Source organism: Hydra vulgaris, chromosome 12 (assembly GCF_038396675.1).
Source record: "Hydra vulgaris chromosome 12, alternate assembly HydraT2T_AEP".
Classification (NCBI taxonomy): Eukaryota; Metazoa; Cnidaria; class Hydrozoa; order Anthoathecata; family Hydridae; genus Hydra; species Hydra vulgaris.
In genome coordinates this window covers 25,820,001-25,843,232 of record NC_088931.1, presented here as the reverse complement: position 1 = coordinate 25,843,232, position 23,232 = coordinate 25,820,001, and the positions used below count along the sequence as shown (strand labels likewise).

The 23,232-nt window shown below is 26.6% G+C and overlaps 1 protein-coding gene and 2 long non-coding RNA genes across 4 annotated transcripts in view; 1 reads left to right on the top strand and 2 right to left on the bottom strand.

Annotated features, from left to right (window-relative positions):
- The window catches only part of LOC100199035 (uncharacterized), a 90,290-nt gene that overhangs the window by 31,041 nt on the left and 36,017 nt on the right, over positions 1-23,232 (top strand). For both annotated transcript variants that reach the window (XM_065812701.1, XM_065812700.1), the window contains exon 2: positions 588-1,068. In XM_065812701.1, coding sequence (XP_065668773.1) covers positions 627-1,068 — 442 coding nt within the window. In that variant the 5' untranslated portion in view covers positions 588-626. The remainder of the gene's footprint in view (positions 1-587; positions 1,069-23,232) is intronic.
- LOC136087703 (uncharacterized) lies at positions 15,947-16,460 on the bottom strand. The gene is made up of 3 exons (XR_010641995.1): positions 16,408-16,460; positions 16,145-16,295; positions 15,947-16,070 (listed from the first exon to the last, which is right to left on the bottom strand). It is a non-coding gene; the product is annotated as an uncharacterized LOC136087703 (long non-coding RNA).
- LOC136087702 (uncharacterized) lies at positions 20,268-22,421 on the bottom strand. The gene is made up of 2 exons (XR_010641994.1): positions 22,247-22,421; positions 20,268-20,667 (listed from the first exon to the last, which is right to left on the bottom strand). It is a non-coding gene; the product is annotated as an uncharacterized LOC136087702 (long non-coding RNA).

Here is a 23,232-nt window from a genome sequence, read left to right as displayed (position 1 = left end):
GGCGCCCAGCCTCGCCCCCCCCCTCCTAAGGCCGGCACTGTATATATATATGTATATACAGAGATATACATATATATTGCTATTACCCGCAGTACCAGGAATCAGCTAAATGCTAATTTTTATTATATACTGCTTGTATAATATTATATAATTTATTATATAATGCTAATGTTTATAATATAATTTAATATTGATTTAATTCTTTATATATATATATATATATATATATATATATATATATATATATATATATATATATATATATATATATATATATATATATATATATAACGGTCCATAAAGAAACTTAGAACTTTTATTTCCGTCACTGAGAGAGTACTAATTTTATAGATTAATACTATATTAAACAACAAGTTAATAACTATATCCAAAATTCTAATGATGTTATCTTAGAATGAGGTATAAGTCTTTAAAAATTATATAAAATTGTTTCTTTATACAAAATAAACATAAGAAACTTGATATTATTTCGAAGTTTTTTTTTTTTATTCATATTGCTATATTCAAAATTTGTATAAAGAAATTATATTATTTTCTAATACAAGATTTTTTTAATATTTCTTTAGAGAAAGCAGAATTAGAGACTTTGTGATGAAAAGTGAAAAATGCGATTTAAGTGCTTGTTGGTGTTTACGTTTGCACTAATTGTTATTGTTTTTATAAATATTTTTGAAAATTTAAAATACACTGACTGGATTTTTTTTTTAAAAAAAAGTGTGACTTATAGCACTGAAAGACTACATATTATGAATTTAAACGCTAAAATCCCTCAAAGATTAGAAAACAAGGATGCAAACGCTTGCGTTTTACCATCCCTTAATCCTTTTGACCCGGAAATAATGCGTTATGTGAAACCTGTTCGTATGACTTGTTCCGAAAGACGTTTTGGTAAAGTAACAATTGATGGATGGTTTGTTTTATCGTCATCATATGTTTTAAACTTAAGCATCAGCTACATTTACAGAGACAATCCAAGCAATAAGTTTATAAATGAAGATTTTGGTGTAAAATTTTCAGAACCTACTAATGTAAAACGAAGCGAGAATGGTAAGTTAAGAATAGTTATTTTTAAATATTACCAAAAATCATTGCCACATTTATTTGAAAAATAATAATTGGCTGCACTACATAAAAGTATAATTCTACTGCGAAGCGGTCTAAAAAAAACTTTTTTCTTTTTTTCAAAAACAGCATAACTATTACATTTTTTGTATACTTAACTTTATTTTTAACAAAATAAATGCATTATTACAAATTTCTTTTTGAATTGTTATTATAAATGTTTATTATTTTTATTTATCATCTTTTTTCTATTGAAATAGGCTGCTATACTCTCTATCATTTTTTAATGAGTTTTATGCCGTTTAACTGTAGCTTTACCTAAAAAAAGCTAAAAAGATACTCAGGTGGTTTAAGGTCAGTCTCGGTAAATTTTTGGTTTCTTATGTTTATGTGCGGGTAACGCGCTTTTTTATCGTTCATATCTCCGGAGAGAATTTCAAAACGATGACTTAAAATACAACGATATGACTTTTTGACTTATAATATCCAACAAAAAAGTTTCTGTGCTACCTTAAATTCATTACATTATGAACATTATGAACTCTCGTTAGGGTTAGGGTCATCATATAATATGATATATTCATAACATGATTTATTTATTACTTAATCTGTAAAAATTGAGTGATCGATTTTATGTTATTTGGTTATACTAATCAGTGTTATATTAATGTTTTTAATAACCTTAATGCAAAAACTATCAAATGTACAAACTGTCACTATATGGTATTTGTATGCAAATTTGCCGTTTTATACAATAAATACTCTTAAAACTGTCTTTTCCGTATCTCCTAAAAAAAATTTTAGTTTGATGCAAAATTTAATTTTTTTATTATTTAAACAGTTACCTCAAGCTAGGTAAAGTTTAATTTATCAAGCATAAGCAAAAAGCCATTAACAATCAGAAACGTTAAGGTGACGACAAATAGTTGCTTTAACACAACTGTCGCTTTATAGCGCGTTTTTTTAGCACGTTTTGTCGCCATTGAGTATATCTAGTGATATATATATATATATATATATATATATATATATATATATATATATATATAATATATATATATATGTATGTATGTATGTATGTATGTATGTATGTATGTATGTATGTATGTATGTATGTATGTATGTATGTATGTATGTATGTATGTATGTATGTATGTATGTATGTATGTATGTATGTATGTATGTATGTATGTATGTATGTATGTATGTATGTATGTATGTATGTATGTATGTATGTATGTATGTATGTATGTATGTATGTATGTATGTATGTATGTATGTATGTATGTATGTATGTATGTATGTATGTATGTATGTATGTATGTATGTATGTATGTATGTATGTATGTATGTATGTATGTATGTATGTATGTATGTATGTATGTATGTATATTAACATACATTAATATATATATATATATTACGCTTCAGTTTTGTTATTACAAATATTATTCCACTCGACATAAACACCAAGTTTTAACGGTCATCAAAAAGCCTTTAAAAGCAAAATCGCAAAGTATTACCGAATACTCGACACATGGATGCTTGTCGTTAAAAGAAATGACAAACTGTCGGATTACTACCTAAATCGTTTTATGGAACAGCGATAGAATACAATATCGATACTTCTTAGGTTGTGGATTACAAGAAATCTGTGCTTTATAATTTTAACCACTACTTTTAAAATATTCTTCTTTTAGTTAAAAGACATTTTACGTCAAACCCTCATACTGTCGTCAATAAAATAAAAATTTATTTGGGACAACTTTTGCTAAGTATTATTCAGTTCAACCAACAATTTTTAAAAAACGTTTTGTTTTAAATGAAAATATAGAAGGTCAGTCGCACTATTAGAAAAATTTGGACAAGCCTCTTGTATATAGGAGCGGGATGTATCTTCCTGGATAACAGAAATTAAATACGTAAAATTAGATAATTTCCTATACTTTTCTCCGTAGAATTTTATTATCTATAAAACACTTTTTTTGCTAAAATAACATATTTAAGAATATCACTTGTAATTCAAAAAATTAAAACTGTTTTCTGAGCTTAACGAAATCTACATCAAAAGTTTGTTATTTTAACAGAAATTTTTTTTTAAAAAAAGATCGAGTTTGGTTTATTAAAATAAATATTTAAAGGTGGAAAAAATTTCTAAAGTATTTTAGGCTGTATTATAGTATCTCTACAATATATTAACAAGGAAAATATATTCTTAAAACAAAGATTATTTTAATTGTTTTCGTTTTTTATGTTGAAGCTTATATCAACAAACCTTTGAGAGTGAAATAACAATGAGCTAAATCTTGCTGATCAGTAAACTTCTGATGACCCTGATATTTTGAACTGTTTGTTACTTTTAAAATTTTTCAAGATAAAAAGTTTTGTATATAACAACTTTAGTAAAATAAGCTTTAAAGATTATGAAAAAAGAAATTAAATTTTTCACATAAATAAATTCAAGTCGTACAGGAAAAGCTGGATCAGGTGCTGATAAATGTGTATAAATAAAGAAAATATGATCTATTGAATAAAGTTTTTGACATCATAAAAAAAGATAGTCAATGGCTCTGCAGTGAGGATAAATATTGTATCATCTTCAGAATGAAAGCAAAGGACATGTTGGATATATAACTGGGAAGGCTGCTAGTTCAATCCATTAATCAAAAAGAAGAAAAACGCCCTTGAAGTCTTCTTAAATAACAGTAACGGCAACAGCAACAACTTCAACATCTGAATACGAGTCTGAGGCAGAATATCAAGAGTCTGAAGATTTAGAAAAAAGTCCACAAGTACCAGCAAGAATCACATAAAAATCAAAACTGCGACCAAATTAGTAACATTTTCAAAGTTATCAACCAGCAAAGCAGCAACCATTTGTCGATTGTTATCTCAAGATGGGATCAACATTCAGACACATTTACAATCTGGTATATTCAGATCAGCTATTAAAATGCTAATAAACTTAAAAAAGAAATGAAGAAAACACTATATATAGAAAACTGGTCACTGCACTTTGATGGTGAAGGTATTAGTCACCAAGAATATTAAGTGTTTGTGTTGAAGAAAAAACTTCTAAAAGAGAAGTTAAGTTACTAAAAAGAGAAGTTAAGTTACAAGCACTAGATCTACAAGACAGAAAAGCGATACCGTTGTTAAAGGTATAACAGCTATTCTCGATAAATGCAGTTTATAGAAGAGTATTATGATGATTGTAGCGGATACTACAAATGTAAACACAGAAAAAAGGAATCGGATTGTCCGTCAGTTACATAGACGTTTTATTGAAAAAAAACTGGAAGAACCGCAATTCATTGGTTGTTAACATCATGTTCTCGACAGAGTGCTTCGCATTGTAATGGATGAAGAACTTGGAGGAAATAGCATGTCGCCCAATAAAGAATATCCGCTTCTCCCAGAACTTGTATGAACAAAAAACAGCTTAGGAAGATTTTCAAGAATGGTAAAAAGGTGCTTACTAAAACACCAAATTCTTCTATCAGAGAGAAGAGACATATTAATAAATACATCTATTACAAACGGATGGACCATTGGTTGACTGACCAAAGTTCAAAGCAGATGGTTATTGGAAGCTCTGAAGCAGGTTGCACGTTTTCAAAAAAGCGTTAAACTCAGTGAAAAAGTTTTGGAATTAAGAATCATCGAGACTCGAAATTCCCAGAATAAACTAGTGTGCAGAACAAGCAATCAAGTGTCTTCAAGATTATTTTAACATCAGTAAAAAGAAAGAGAGCCTCCAGTTTAGATTTATTTTGTCTAACAAGGCCTAAAATTGTATAAAACGCTTTAATTAAGTTGAATACTACACAAAATTTTTTCGATATATACAGTAAATTTTTTTTCAATTTCAAAAACGGAAGATTCCGAAACAGTAGAAAAAAATTTTTTAATGATGTTTTGCTGGGTGGATCAACGTTGTTTTGAAAGGGAAAATGACAAAATATGACTATCTCTGAACTGGGTATTACCATCTCCTTCCCTTCTAATCTCTAGCACCTTTGTAATCCTAGCTTTTGTTCCCCTTCATCTTCGGAACACAAAACTGTTTGAATATGGTATTCACTATATGCAGACCATGCAGATCTAATTACAGTTTTCACTACTATTGCAAAAAACTTTTTTTTGATATCTTACTTGTTTCAATTGGAATAAAATATAAAGAGGTCCATTTCATTGGTAATAATTGACCTTTATTTTAAACCAGCAAGGAAAATGTAAATCTATACTTGTAGAAGGAATCTTTCTATTAAACTAGATTGGTCAATTTATCAGCATTAGTATGAATGTAGATTGTGGGTTTCAAAGAACTGAAACCTACAACCTACAAAAACGGTTGGCTAAAGTGAGCCATCTTAAATGAGAAAAAGGATAACTAAACAATAAGTGGGTCACCTAAAGTTACTTTTTCAAAGTTTTTTTGTTTGTAATCAGATCTGTAACCGTATCCAGCAGTTTTCCTAATTTGCCCGACCATTTATTGTTTGGAAGTTTGTGTTTTTTTTTCTGATCCAACTATAACATGTCTGAGGTGTAGTTCATTAGTATGAAGAGCGCTTAGTTCAACTTTTTAATAATTTTTAATTCAACAAACTGTATGACACCTCTTTCTAATCCAATAATAACGTTTGCTGAATCACCACCCAATGCTTGCATTGATTTATTAACATTATGTTTAATCATCCTCTGACTGCATCAGAGCTGTAGAGTTAGAGTTGAAGTCGTGGAGTCGGAGTCGCGATTTTTAGCAGAATCAGAGTCGGAGTTGCTAAACAAAATGGGGCTGCAACTCCAATAGTAAAACTTCTCGGTATGGCACGTGCATGTACAAAAAATTTAACCTTCAAAAACTTTTCATATATTTCGCAAAAAAAAAAATTTTAATTTTTGCGTAATACTTTTTAAAGAATTAAAAGAATTTTTTTTAAATTTTTGCTTTGGAGTTGCAACTGGAGTCGGAGTCGTACTCTGAAAATTTCAATAATTGGAGTCGGAGTTGGTACTTTTTTTTTACAATACTACACTCCTGGACTGGCAAATAGTTTAAAATAGTTTGGCAACTATTTTAGCATGTTTTTCTTTTTCAGTTGATTTTTTTAGTGTAAAATGAAACAAAAATCCGCCACCTGGTTCTATACATGTAGTGTAATGTTCTTGTTTAATAGATCCCAGAAAAAACTATCTGGATCCTTTTACTTTTACTTTTGTAATTTTCAACTATCAAACAAAATAGTTATAATTCTTAGATACAACTATAATAATTATAATTCTTCCTCTTAATTAGTCTTGTTGAATACATTTTATCCGTAAAAAAGCGGATCCTCCAAGCAACACCTTTGCAGATCCATTTTTTATTTGGAGATTCCAATTTTTTATGACATTCTTTACAAAATAATTTACACCCCCCTCATTTTAGGGGTCGGAAAATTTGCATGGTCATAACTTTTGTAACTTACAACATTTTGCTACAAAATTTAAAATCTGTCGATAAATTTAAATTTAGTTTAAGATAGTAAAGTTGAAAATTTTACTACGTCAGTGCCCTCATATTTGGGCAGAGGGGGAAGCGTTTTAGGGCTTTTTTGTTTCCAGGCCTCTGCCATCCCAAACTTTTGCAAACCTCCTCATTTGACATAGGTATGAACATACTTAAGTTTGGAGTTTGCACAATGTGTGGAAGTGTCCTCTCTAAAACATCCAAAAATCATGCGGGCGCCTATGCTTGTATGTCTGATTCGTTGCTTGAAACTTTGATGTTTGATAAATGTAACAATGCCTTAAAGGCTATATAGTAACAGTTAATTCTTTTAAAATATCGCAAACAGCTAATATCAACATATTTTTTATTAAAAGATGTTAATATTAGTTGTTAACATTAAGCAAAAAAATACATAAAAATAAAAAATTAAAAGTTTTATTTTTTTATTTCTACGTATTTTCGTTTTTAGCATTCATATTACCTCACTGACTTCGTCAAATTCGAAAATGTTTGCGAGGCCTTAAAACTTTTGTCCTCAACCTTGGTCTTGAAACTTTTGGCCTTAGTCTCGGTCTCGGCCTTGTAACATTTGACCTTGACCTTGGCCATGACCTGGCTTTTTTTTGGCCTTGTTATCAACTCTGGTTTATATTGAGTTTATTAAATATTTTACAAAAAATTTTTTATTTATTTATAATTTTTTCTGTTTAGCGGATGTTTTAGTCATTATCTTGTTCAAAACTAAGTGTTCCCCCAGCAAGACGTTTTCTTTTTTTCAATTTTATTTTGCAGATTCCCAATAAACTTCTTCACAACAAATGAAATTCCTTTACTTAAAAATTTGATGAAAACAGAAATAATTGTTATCTAAGTTTGTAATTTTATATTTAATATTTTAACAATAACCTGTTAAATGCTTAAAAAATACACAACTCTCCCGCGTTAAAAAAAATTAGAATTAAAAAATGACGAACATATATGGTAAACTCAAATTTTTGGTTTGTGGGTGACCTTTTAAGAAAGTCGAACTAATGATTTTCTTTTGTACAAATATTCATCGATTTATGACCCAGGAACATAGAGTCACAAAAAAGTCATGGCCCTAATATAGCACAACCTATTAAATTAAGATTGTCATATAAAATTATTGTATGCATTAATCATATTGTTGAGAGGTATTGTATTTTTGAAATGTGTTTACACTAATCATTTAAAATGTGCATATAAAATTAAAAATTTTGTTCATTATTCATCTTAAAAATGAACAGTTATACAAACATATGCAAAAAATGTTGGTCAAATTTATAGCACACTTATATTCATACGTAATTTTGACAGTGTGAATGATTAAATGCATTGATGCATTGTTGTATATAATATTTTATTTATCTACTAGCATCATAGTTAATTATTTAAAATCTTATCATTTTTCAAAGTTTTTTCAGTAATTAAAACAAAATTTATGCAATGGGTTGCAAAGCAGTGAGCTCTGAGTGGCGACAACTTGTAAAAAACTTAATTCAACAGCAATTTAATATTGCTGATATTGCTAAACGTGCTAAAACTTCCAGAAATTTTGTCTATAATATTGCTGATAAAATTAAATTGAGTTTACCAATGAAAAATCGACCAGGACAAGAATGTCTTAGGTGTACTAATTCTACAGAAGACCGCTATGTAGTGACACTTTCTAAAAAAAAATCGTACTGATTCAACTAAAAAAATTGCTATGAATTTGAATGCTGCAAAAGAAAAAATCATTAGTGCAAGAACAGTTTGTTGTCTTTTGTTAGAAAAAGGGTTGAAAAGTTACACACAGACACGACATTGTTATCAAAATAAGGCTCAGAAAAAGAAGAGACTCACTTGTTATAAAAACTGTTGATCGGAATCGAAATCAATGCCATCATGTGGTATTTAGCAAAGAATCATATTTTGAAGTCATAAATAGAAAGAAGCGTAAGTTTGTATGTCGTCTTTCTAATGAAAAAGATTTACTGTTTAGTTTTGCAACAAGAGCACAAGGTGGGGATGGAACTATTTCTGTATATATGTTTTTATGCAAATGGAATAGGTTTATAGAGGTTTTACAAAGGTTGTTTGAATGCTTCTTGCTATTTAGAAGTTATTGCTGAATTACCTGACTATATAGGCACTCTTTTTGATTCTGAAGCTGAAGATTGTTATATTATGCAAGACAGCGCACCGTGTCACAAAGTAAAAAAAACTCTGGAATGGTTTGCAACGAAGAACATTTGGCTCCTAGAATGGCCACCCACTTCACTAGTTGCATATCCGATTGAAAATCTTTGGTCAATTATTGACCAAAAACTCAAAAATTACAACATAAGTTTTACGGTGACGCATTTGCTAATAATTTCAGCTCTGTAAATAAATTAAGTTCTTTAATTGCAGATTCGGATGGAGTGTCAAGTAGATGTGAATCATCAGACACAAAGACAAAAAGCATCAAACTTAGCTTCATGCAGTGCTCTCGTAGATTTTCATCAGACCAATATTTTAATTCCAAAATATTGAACAAAAAAGCTAAAAGATTATAAGCTAAAAGATAGCTTGTCAAATGTTCAAAATATTTCTTCTTGATCATGTATTAACTCATCTTCAGCTTCATAAGAAAAGTTTTTTTAGTTTGAAGTCTTCAAATCGACACAGCTGGAAAAAATGCGATTCTTATAAAGACATTTCTATAACTCTTTTGTTTATGCTTTTGCTGATATTTTAAAACGATGGTTACCAATTTCTTCAATTTCTACTAGAAATTTATTTACTTTTTATAATAATTTTAAACAACTGTCCATCTTAAAACTTTGCATAAGTTTGCCTTTTAAATTTACTTAAAATAAATTATCATACCAAGCACATAAAGTAATTAAAAAAGTAAAATTTAAAGTAAACTAATGCCTAAAACAAAACTTAACTTTGCTTAACAATTCCAAAAAATTTTTTGAGGTTACAGAGGATAAAGCCATACTGAAAGCAGCAAGTTTAGACTGTGACAATGGTACACATGGTACAGAGCAAGTTTTTTTGTTGGTTTCTAAAATTGTGAATTCCTCTGTTGCAAACTTTTATATTTGCACCATTGACATATCCTTGGTCACGACAATCGAAAAATTGTTTTTGTAGTATAGCTTTTGTTAATCCCTCTCCAGTTCTTTCTTGGGCTTCCAAAATTTTTGATAATATTAGTAGTTTTGTTTTTTATCTCGACGAATCGAAGTATTACTGTCCTTTGTTCTTGATGGTTGATATTTGTTGTCCAATCCTATATTACTGAGTAGTATTTTAAGTGTTAAATTCCCATCATTATTTATTTTAAAACTTTGCAACTTATTAACTGCATTAATTCATTTTTTATGACTTTGCCTAGATAATGTTCATTTGTCTTGTTACTGTTAATTAGACGACAATGTTAGCGCAAAACAGGAATAAAGTTGGCTATCAACTGCGTTAATCCTAAGAAGACCCCATTGTTAGGTGTGTTCAATTTTTCATCAATTCCTCAAAATACCAAATTTCTTTATGCCAAAAATTGGATTATTTCAATGAGTCGTTTAAGTACGCTACACCACACTAATGCATTTTCTTTGAGTTAAATAGTTTTTGTGTTTGTAGGTCAATCCAGTGCCGTCCCTAGAATTTGCGGCGTCTGGGAAAAACGTAGTTGTGGCGCACTCCTTCCTGCAATAGTCGCCTATATAAGTTTTTGTGCTGTCACCAAGACTTTAATACTCACACCACTTACCAACCTACAGGCTTTCTCAGGAGACGCGTGTGGTCGCACGCCTTGAAGGACCACGCAAATATTTTTATTATTGATAACTTTGCCACAATTTTTTTGCATATATTACAATTCGCCTGGCGAAAACCAAGAGGTTGTATATCCAGTTTCAACTTTTTTTTTCTGTTTATCACTAAAAAATGTTCTCTATGATGAAATCTATGTTTTAAGTGATTCTAGTCACAAAAATCATAAAACATAGGGTTATTTAAAAGAACCAGAAGACCGTATGTCCAAAAAAGTGATGACTGTTGTTATCAACTGGCCGTATATCCTTTGATTAATCAGATTAGCCAAGACTTTGTTTACGCTGTTAAACAAACGTTAAAGTTCTATTTTTTATCAATAAAATGGCGTACCATGAAACTACTGATGAAGTTTCTCAAAGGTACGAATATAGAGTTCTCTAAATTATAAAATCACAAACTGTTTAGACTAGTCAATGCTTACTACTTAGTTCTATATATTTAATATATTATAATAGTTATTATTGTTATTGTATATATATATATATATATATATATATATATATATATATGAAATTTAATAATTTAGAAACTTAAAGGAACAAGAATACATTCAACTACAACATAAAGTTCAATTCAACTACTCTGAATCTATCTCTGTTTTTCAATCACAGCATATTGATAAACATGATGATTTTCTTAATCAAACTGATTCGATCAGAGATGCCAGGGAAAGCAGCATAAAACACAGAAGAACTGGAAAAAATCTTACACGCAAACGAAAAAGAGACCCTTCCTCTTGGAAAAAAGAAATAAGAAAAAAACTTAGACAGAGTCGTCAGCAATACATAGCCTCAAATGGCAAATTACAACGGGGGAAATTTATAAAAGACTGTAAGAGAGACCACACTCAATGTTGTTTTAAATGTACAAAACTGAGTTTAATTCTGAATGGAAGTTGGAAAATATTCTCAACTATAACACCAAAATTCGAATAATAAAAAAATTGCAAACGATATAAAGTTTGTGCAACCGAGTTTGCTTAAAAAAAAAAAGAAATCTAAATAGAAAAAGTAAAATTAATGTTAAAATTCATGCCACTTCAAGACAAAAATATATATGTCATCGGTCTTACAAACATTTACCTAGTGTTTGATATTAACTATTATTAATTTTTATTTACGGAAGTTTTCAGCTCTATTGACAACTTGGTTCTGCATCAATTTTTTTTTAACTCTTTTTATGAACTTTTGATCAAATAAAAAAATTATATAATAAATTTGAATTTGCAGGCTGTTGTATTTCATTTTCAAGTAAAACAGAATGTTTGGATTAGTCTTTAATTTATATTTACTATTGCAAGCAGCTTAAAAATTGTAGCATAATTAAGTATATATTTTTTTCATTTCTGAAACCCTGAAACTAATTTTGTATCATTTATTATTTGTATAGTGTTTGTATCAGCATAACTGACCCTTGCAAACAAAAAATTATATTTTGCAATCTATTTTGGTTTTATTCTTTTCAAAATTGCAATAACATATTAAAAAAATAATTTACCATAAAGGGCTAACAACTAGGAAACAGGGTAAAAATAGATTCCAGGTCTCACCAACACTGGAAAAGCAATTTAATTCCATTTTAAAAAATTACTTCTTCTTAGATGCTTACAATGCGGAAATTAATATATATATATATATATATATATATATATATTAATTTATATATATATACATATAGATATATATATATATATATATCTATATGTATATATATATATAGATATATATATAAATATATATATATTTATATATATATATATATATATATAGATATATATATAAATGTATATATATTTATATATATATCTATATATATATATATATATATAAATATATATATATATATATCTATATGTATATATATATAAATTAATATATATATATATATATATATATATATATATATATATATATATATATATCCGAATCACAAAAAAATGACGCATTTTAAAAACGCGTTGAAAAACAAAACTAATTTGTTATATTATTTTATTTTTCTTATTAATAATTTATTATTATTAATGAGAAAATAAAAACATAAAAATAATATATATATATATATATATATATATATATATATATATATATATATATATATATATATTATATATATATATATATATACATATATATATATATATTTATATATATATATATATATATATATATATATATATATATATATATATATATATATATATATATATATATATATATATATATATATATATATATATATATATATATATATGGGCTATTCCATTTTTAACATACGTTACACGCGCAACAACTTTATCAAATATTTGCCTATTTAAATTTTAAGTTGAAGTTTTTGCTATTTTGTATGAAAGCTGTAATTATTAGGAGCTTTGTTTAGAACTCTATGCCAATTAAAAAAAAAATTACCTTGTTTTTGAAAATAGTTTTTCCGCAAGACAAAGAGCAACTTTAAAATATTATTTTTGTATTACAACTTTATTAATACTTTACTAGCAGAAAGCTACCCGTAATACGGGTTATGGTCGGTCTGTTACTTTATTAATTTATAGTGGCTGATCCACAATTTAAAGTTGCGAAACCTAAACTAATATAGGATTCCCATTCTCCTCTTTTTTCCGTAGGAGTACGCTGTGAAAACTTCAATTTTAATTAGTTTAGCGCCGCGCTCTCCTACGCAAAAAAGAGGAGAATGGGAACCCTAAACTAATACCCTTTTAGAAAAATGCCTTCAAAGTGAAAAAATCAAACCATCTGTAAATTTAAAAAAAAACATTTGAAGAGGTAAAATAATTTACCAATTATTTAACATTATTTGAGTAATTTACAATTGACATAGGTCATATCAGTGCAAGGCAACCATTTTCCTCCACATTCCTAAGTTCAACACAATACGTTTTTAGTAACTGAGACAAAATAATAACACTTCATCATGCTTTAAATTGACGAAAAACTAAAGCTAAATTCTTGTTATATTTATATATGTTTTGTTATACATTAACTTTAATTAATTATTAGGACTAATATGAAGTGAACTTATTTTATGCAGGAGTTAATAATTTTTAGGTATCCTCTTGATTCATTTTTCTTTAAAAAAGAAAATTGCTTAAAAGCGTTAAATGCACACAACTAAATAAATTTATTAAAAATAACTCAGCAATTGAGTACAAATACGTTTCAAACAAAAAAAAATTAGTTTACAATCAAACATGTGTATAACAAATTTAAAAAAATATGTAAACTTTGATCTTTTATACTGCATTAATGCGTCATATTACAAACCTAAAATAAAAGTTGTTACAGATAAGTAGACATAAAAGAAAAAGAACTGGAAAACAATTTCTCTGCTTTTCGGTAACCTGTTGTCATGATGCAGCTTGTCGGTGTTGCTTTAAGACGTTATTTCATGTTGACTTTTAGTAAACTTTTGTTTAATTTAAAAGACATCACAATAGATTTAAAATATTTTAATTAAAAAGCAAAATAACAAATGCTTCAAGGAACCAAACTATAAACATTAAAGATAAAAAATCAAATTGAGATATAAATAAACTGCATTTATATAGCTAAATATATTGCCTTGGCCTAAAGTAAGCTTTAAAAGCAGTAAGTTCAATAAATTAAACTACCAATTAATTACTTTTAACAATAGAATGTAGCATCATTATATTATGATAATTGGGTAATGAATCAATTCAACTATATTTAAGTTTAATTGGTGAAATACAAATAAAATTTTAATTAAAAAAGACCAAAACAAATCAAATATACAACATAATGTATTATTTAAAAAAATTATAAATTAAAAAAAAATTAATTACAAAATTAAAAAAAATAAAAATAAATCACCGAAGAAAAAGCAGCAACAAAAAAGATATAAGTTCACTGTTAGAAGACATTTACATCCTTTTGGTTGATGTTTTTTCTTCGTTGTTTCCCAACACCTCTGTATTTATGAGCCCTCCATTTGAAGGAGGGCTCATCCATACCGCCATTACTACACCACTTATTGAAGGACCTCTCCGAGAGAGGCCCTTGGTGTTAGGCGCGATAATTTCTGTAGTGCTCAAATGTTAATGAATCTAAAATCACAAAAGCTCTCAAATGTTAACGACTCTAAAATTAAAAAAAGAAGGATATAATAAAAATCATAAATATTTGCAATTTTATTTAATCAAAATATAACCTCACCATTTTTACAGGATGAAGAGGATGCTAAAAATATATTAAAAAAAAAAAAGAGAATAAATTAAAAAGGGTTAAACATGTGGAAAATTTTATTTTAATAAAAATATGAGTAAAACGCGAACAGTTTAAAAGTGTCATATTTATATAAAATTTTTTCACCTATTGCACATACTTCTCCATACAAAATATATAACATTTAAAACACAGCCCTACCAGTTATGCTTCTACCAGACACTAAAGACAAAAAATATACCTCAGAATAATCGATAAAATAATATTTACATATAAATATATATATAACTATAATTTTTTTTTTACCTATTCCCCTCATTTCCTCCATAAAGTTATCAAAAGTAAGAAAAAAGATAACTGAAGTTAAAATTAACTAAAAGTAAACTAAAATTAACTATAAACTAAACCTAAGCTATAAACTAAAATAAACTTTAAATCTTAATATCTGAAAACTTGACCACATGTTCTAAAACATGGCGACCCATGATTCATGGATTGAACTACATTAGCTTTAAATGAAGCAAAAGAAAGACAGTCATTATAATTTCTAATATATTTAAAAAAATTTAGATTGGCATTTCCATCTGCATAGTTTCTTTAAATAAATCTTGTAAATCTTGTGGAAATGGTGAAGGTTGCAACAAAACTACCTTTCCATTATGGCAACATAAAAAATGTGTTTCATCAGGAAATTTCTTAGCACCACAATGCTGACAAATATAATTCATTTCTACTAAATAATTATAATCTGGAATAGTATTACTTCTTGCTATACAATGCATTGTTTCGTATTTAGCAGCATTTCTAGCAGTATTTCTATTTTGTCGATTATTAATTTCATCTCGCCTAAGCCTATCTCTTTCATTTCTGCGACGATTAACTTGCCTATTAACATTTCCATTTTCTAAACTAATATCTGCTTCTAGCCTAATATCATCCATTTAAACTTCACTTTTAATTGAAAGTAGTAACAAAAAATGTTAAACGAATCTCGAAGACTGTGATCTTTCTTATATAATTTTTTTTTCTTCTCTAAATAGCACACACAAATAGTTTTATATATAACAAACTGTCATTTAAAATAAATTATACAAATGTCTTATGACTTTAAAAAAAAAAAAAAAAAAAAAAAAAAAAAAAAAATATATATATATATATATATATATATATATATATATATAGATATATATATATATATATATATATACATCAACAAGGAGCTGTTTGAAAAAAAATTAACTTAGCAAATAATAATAAAAAAAATTATTAAAAACATGCAATTCTAATAATAAACATTCTGCTAACACAAAAAAATTAAAAAAAAACAAAACGTAGTAAACCCTTTTTAGCAAACTTCAATATTATTTCTTTAAAAAAAATTTTAAGTAAACATTTTAAAAAAATTCACAAAACTTTACAAAATTTTGTTCTTCAATACCACATAAATACATCATCTGATAAATCTAAAATAAAAAATGTAACAAATGAGCAAATAAATAAAAAAATCATTACATGCAAAAAATGAAAATCAATGTACCTTATAGAGAAAAGCTGTTGTGATTTACCAGAGTAGTAGTTGTCAAATATTATTGTTTCATGTTTTAGAAAGTATTTTATGCTGGTACATCGTGATTCCAAATACATCATGATTCCAAAATATTTATAGCAAAATCATGTAATAAACAGCGCTGAAGACAAAATATCAAATTGAGATAAAACAAAATGTGTATATATGGTAAAATAATTTGTCTTGGCTTTTCGTGAATGATTATAAGCAGTGATTTTTAATAATAAAATTACCTATCTATCATTTTTAACAATAGACACCAACGTGAAGGTAAGCCAAATGTCTATCAACTAAATAGATAACAAAAAACAATATCACAACAACAATAGCACACACCATAAGTTAATATAATATGCATATAACATAACTGAAGTAACATAATATTCATATATAACAGAATATTATTTATGTAAATATGTAAATACTGTATATTGTAAATAATGTATATGTAAATATTATTTGTTTTTGAAATATATAATAATGATTGTTGTAAAAAAATAAAAATAAAAAAAAAATAAAAAATATAAGTAACAACATTACGCAAAATGTTATTAAAATACATTATTATGTATTTTCATAATAATTAATAACAAAGGCTTGAAAACACCTTGACCTAAAGTAACAGTTTGGCACTAAACACTGTTGCGTAACCCTCTGCTATAAGTACATCACTTGGTTGGCAAGGATGACAAATCTTGCTTTACACGTTTACCAAGTCACAGCACTTTGAAAACATGGAAACAACATAATATAAACATATGTATCAACTGTAAACACTATATATACATATATACATATTTAAACACATTTACAAAAAATTTATATAACACATATTAACACATACACAAACAATAAAAAAATACTTTACATATTATAAAAACACATTGATAAAGCAGATTACCACATACACATACTTATCAAAAAAGCATATATGCAAATAATAAACATGTGCAAACAAAAATTTTAAAAATGACACGAGAAAATTTAAAAAGATTCAAAGTTAACAAAATATATATATACAAATGATACTCTCTACCTTCATTTTTTTTTCATAAGAACTGTAATCTTCATAACAAAGTTTAACCTTTATGTCATGTCAGTGTGGGCACAAAATTTTAATTTATTTTTCTAAATTTTCTAAAAAAGACCAAAAATAGTAAATAGCATCACAGAAATTTCAAAGTAGTAATAACCAATATTATGAAATTAGTTTAGAACAACTTTTTTGTTGCATAAAAAATAATTAGGAGTCATCCATACCCCTATTTTCCATTAAAAAAATAAAATATTAGGTCAATAAAAACAAAACTGCTAAAAAAGAAATAAAGCGAAATAAAAAACTAAAACAAACAAAATGTAAACGAATAAAAAATTAAAAGGAGTGATCCTTTCTACTTTATATCTAATAAAAATGTTTTAAATAAGTTGTTAAACTATACTTACTTCAATTGTAGTATGATCTTAACGATAATTATTTATCTTACTATGATTCTTTATGTAATATTTTTAAACTAATAAATAATAATTAAATTCCAAAAGGTAAATAGTTTTAACTCGCTTGAGAGATCTTTCCCCAATGACACTTGCATTTTGAGAACGCGCTCATTTAAATTCAGAAAAGCCTAGTAACTAATTAAAACTACTTTAAAAACGAAAGCGAAACGACGTTAAACGTTAACTTTGGCAATTATATTAAGATTGAGTCATTTAAATCGGTTATTCGAAGTTTTTACTAACACTTCTTACATTTATTACTTATTTTCATTAGGTTGAATTTTTAAAATGCTACAAAGTATTTACATTTAGATCTTTTAAAATATTTTGACGTGAAAACTGCTATCACAGTTTAGGAGAGGGGTATATGCAATCGTTTGTGACAGGAGGGAAAGGATTACCAGTTTTTGCATTTAATCTGGTGGTTTTTTGCACGAATCTGGTGGTTTTTTTTCATTTAATTTAGCGATTTTTTGCATTTAATTTGGCGGTTTTTTGCATTCAATCTGGCGGGTTATTTTTTATCATGATAAACAATTTTGCTTTTATTGCTTCATTTAATTTAACTTCTTTACATACAATTTAAGCCTGTTTTTTCTTTAATTTCTTAAAACTCCAAAATGAATAACGCACAAAGACTGGTATTAGAGGTGGTTTTCGACAGTTAGGTTGTACTGAGGAAATAAGAAATAAGCTACATGAGTTATTTGGGGATAACAGAAACTGTAATCTACAGGAGATAAAGGTAAAATTAAGAACTGATGTCAATGTCTCTACATTTTGGCAATGGTTGAAATTGAATAATATATATATAATTTTAAGACCCATTAATGGAAGACGTAATTCAGCAGAGGTAAAAAAAACAAACAACATGTTATTTAACTTTGACATTGCAACAAGGTTGTAGAAATATCACTTATATTAATGAAAGTCCGTTCAATCTTTATATGATAAGAAATCACGGATACAGTCTCCGAGGAACGACCCCAAATAAACGTGTATTGTCATCAAAAGGCCGTGACATAACAATGATATAAGCATTAAATTGTTTAAACATAGTCCACAGTGAAGCAATAATTGGCGTAGGGATGACAGCAGATATCTTTAAAGGATTCTTAAATACACTTAAAAGTATTTTGGAAGAGAAAGAAGTGTTTACCTTAGTGATGAACAACGTTAACTTTCATCATTCATTATTAGATTTTTATTCCTTTATTTAGTTATTCCTAAGATATTCTTTTTTTACCACAATACTCACCTTTTCTAAATTCTTGTGAAGTGACATTTGCAAAGATTAAATGAGAAGTAGTTGTGAGCACATTACTGAACATGATCTTTCAAACTTCGTGAGACACTGCGAATTTTTTCTTACGCAATGTGTTAATCGAGATGACATTAATAGAGAATAAAGTCATAATTTTCAAAATTTTGTTTTGTGTATATAAAAACGTATACAAATAGATTATTTCTGAAAATATTATTTCTTTCAAATGAGCCTTTATTGATTAAACACTGTAAAATAAAATAAGTTTGTGATTTTTTACTAGTTATATATATATATATATATATATATATATATATATATATATATATATATATATATATATATATGTGTGTATATATATATATATATATATATATATATATATATATATATATATATATATATATATATATATATGTGTGTGTGTGTGTTTATGTGTATATATTATTATTATTTGTTTTTGTTATTATTAATATTATTAATCAATGCTATTGGATTATACTATTTGTTACACATCTATATTTATTTTTAACTGGAATATGTAGAATATTTTTTATTACTAATCATTTAAGCGATTCATAACATGCATTGCAAAATTGATATAAATTTTAAAACCGCAAAGTTGAATGCAAAAAACCGCCAGATTAAATGCAAAAATCGGTAAGAATTGACAAATATAGAGTGACGTGTTATGGATACCCCCCTCCCCCAACAAACGATTTGTTTTACAAAAACAAAAATAAAAAAGGTTTTAACTGATTTTTTTTTATATTAGGAGAAAGGCAAATAAATCTTTTTTTTTTTCAATGTCTAAATGAAAATGTTTATATAATTCTTATTTTTATCCATTTATTTACATTTATATGTCAAACCAAAATAAAAATACATAAACAAATAAAAAAAACAATAATATAAATAACTTTAACTAATATATAAAAAAAATTTTTTTTTTTTAAATTCTCCAAATTGTAAAAAATTTCAGTTAGAACATAGTCAAACCAACGCGGCAAAATAATAATTACTTAATGACGTATTTCATTTTGCAAACAAAAACTTAACGCGGCGTTAACTTTTGTTCAAAAATCTCCTGATTGCCAGTTTGCGCGTGTTATCACACTTACAGTCATAGTAAGTGGATACCAAGTAAAAATAACAGTTAAATTTTAATAGACCAATCAATATAAAAAGTTTTTGCGAGTGGTTCTTATCGGTACAGACATTTTGCGCTAAACTCGAATTTTATTTATAAGAAAACAAAGCGTATGTTTATGTACCTCATCCTATCATTTTTTAAACTATACCTTGAGATTATACCTTCATATTGATAACATAATATCAAATTGAAATTTGCAGAAAAAATATTACAAAAATTGGACACTTCAATTATAATTGTACTTTTGAATAAAAATTAATTATTAAAAAACTAAAAATCTATATGTAAAATAATTTAAAATCCAAGTAAAACACCAAAATTAAAATCCAAGTAAAACACCAAAATTAAAATCCAAAAATCTCCAAAAATAATTTTAAGAAATTATGAAATATAAGTAATCTAATTAGTAAATAAAATAAAGAGAAAAATCTTTTAAGAAAATGCTGCTATAAAAACTATTTTAATTGGTTTGCAGTGGAAGGTTCTTTTGATTTCGTTGCAGTCGTTGTTTTGATTTCGTTGCAGTCGTTGTTTTGATTTCGTTGCAGTCGTTGTAAGTCGTCAAGTACAGCCTGCCAATACCTAAAAAACAAAAATATAAAATTACTACTCTCCTATCAATTTATCATAGATGTTCTATTTTCATTCAATTTGTCAATTCGATTTCATAAATCTACACACACTGTAATTTGCATAGCTTGTTAAACAGCCTAGCTTTAGATATGTTGTGGAATAAATAGCTAACCTTAACTTAATCTTAAACCAATAGAATAATTTATTCTTAAACCAATAGAATAATTTATTCTTAAACCAATATAATAACTTAACCTTAAACCAATAGAACTATATACTATAGAACTATATAACTATATACATCTAATAGAACTATATAACTATATACATCTACACCTTAATTTATTAAAAAAAAAAAAAAAAGCATAAGATTAAGAAAGGTGTCATCTTATTGATATTTTTATATCAGATAATATTTATAAAAACTAATAGAAATGAATTACTTTCATAATTTGAATATCTTATCTTTTTTTATCAAGGTTATACGAAAATATCTTGAAATGATATAAATAAAATCCAAGTCTAAAAATATATTAATTAATTTGAACAATTTCTGAAATCAAAATGCAAAAGCATTTTCAACAAATTTTTTGGTTTCATAAAATGAAACCAAAAAATTTGTTGCTTGTATATTCTTTTTGATGTTTGCCAGCACAAATTTTTAATAAAAAGCCATAAAACTGAGCAGCCTTGCGAGTCATTACATTTGTGATACCTATTTTGAAATTCACAATACTTGAAGTAATTTTTTTGTGACTTACAAATCCGGAGTCCTTTTGGGACTCCGCATCCCTGCCTGCATCATGGCTTTACTTAGATAACCTTAACACAAACATCAAGGTTTTTAATAATCTGATACCTTGTATCTGATTACTATAACTTCGTACAAAGTATATCTGATACCTTGTATCAGATGTTTATCAACTTTGAAAAAAAACTACAAATTGTTTTTGTTTTTGAACATGCAACATATGAATGGATATTAATGAATATAACTGAGAGAAACACAGTTTTTTTAAGATACGCGCTAACATTTGTATGAAAAATTATTAATATAAAACATTTAAATCTGTAAAAATAGAAAATTTGTGAACACTTCAGTTCATAACTTTTTGCAGCTGTTTATATACATTTTATTCACAGTAGTACCAGTCTTTAAATTCCTAGAGGTCTTTCAATAATAAAACTGTTGTAATCAATAATAAACTTATTTATCAACTTAATAATAAACTAATAATATGTAACCAAGTAAAAAATTTATCCTTCATAAAAATATTTAATGAAGTTACAATACAAGTATACAAAAAAAAATGCAGAATAGAATCCAGACAATTTTAAATTTTAATGAACATAACTTTAAAATTTCTTGAAAACGAAATAAAACAGAAAACAAAACAAAAATATAAAAGTAAAAAAAATAATTAATATAAACAATTATGAAAATCTAATAATAAGCAAGGTAAAACACCTTCAAGCATTTTTTTTGTCTCCCTAAGACTGCTTACCTCAACCAAATAAAATAAAAAGTAATATTTAGTGTGTTTAAATATCCTAATAACACAATAATGTAGAATAAATATAAACTTACTTCATAAAATGATCTGAATGCATATCTCAGTTAAACACGGACAACACTGATGTGACTGGCTGTCACACGTTGCAAGTTAAGATGTTTGTAAACATTTTTTCATACTGTTTTATATATATATTTATACCTATTTATAAATATCATTTTTATGAAATATATTTTATCAAATATAAAATTTTTAAAAAACCTTTTCAAATGTCAAGCGACAAATAAATAAAAAATTATATAGCATTTACATTTCAACATTCAAGATAAAGTCTTAAAAATAGTGTTTTTGTTTTTTAATCAAATAATAAAAAAGTATTTTTAAAAAATGGCTGCCAGTTTTTTGAAAATTAGTCAAAAAGTCACATGGAAACATCTGAGATAACTCATACTTATCTTTTATTTCATTTATAAAAAAATTCCGCAAATGGTCCTTAGTGTGTTATTATTTAGTTAGAGCTTCTAAAGTTAATTCATTATTTAAGGTTTGAAGACTTTTTGAAAATCAAAAATGTCAGTTTTTACAAAAAAAAATAAGATCTCAAGATATATTTATTTACTATCGAAATCTCTAGCTAAAAAGAAAGATATCAATGCAAGTATCAATTTCAAATGTAAAACTGTGTGTATAGAAGACGTAACATAGTTGTTTATCGAGCATATTTTTGTAGACTTATTTATTATGATTAAAATAATACGAAGATGTGTAAAAATACATATATTCTCCCATGAACAAAAAACATAACTCCTATTTCAACATATTAACACATTAAAACATTCAACTTTTGTCCAATTAAGCCATGATCCTTGGTTACTTAACTGCATATTTTAGTGTAGACTGAACCAAACGTAAAAATATTCCAGTCTGCACGACATTTAGTTTTAATAGAGTCGCGCGATCAATTCGCGCGGAAAGATTTTCGGCCAAAAATTAACGCAGTGTAACGAAGAAGCGCCAAAAAAAAAAAAATTGAATAACATTTTTTTTTAAATACATGAAT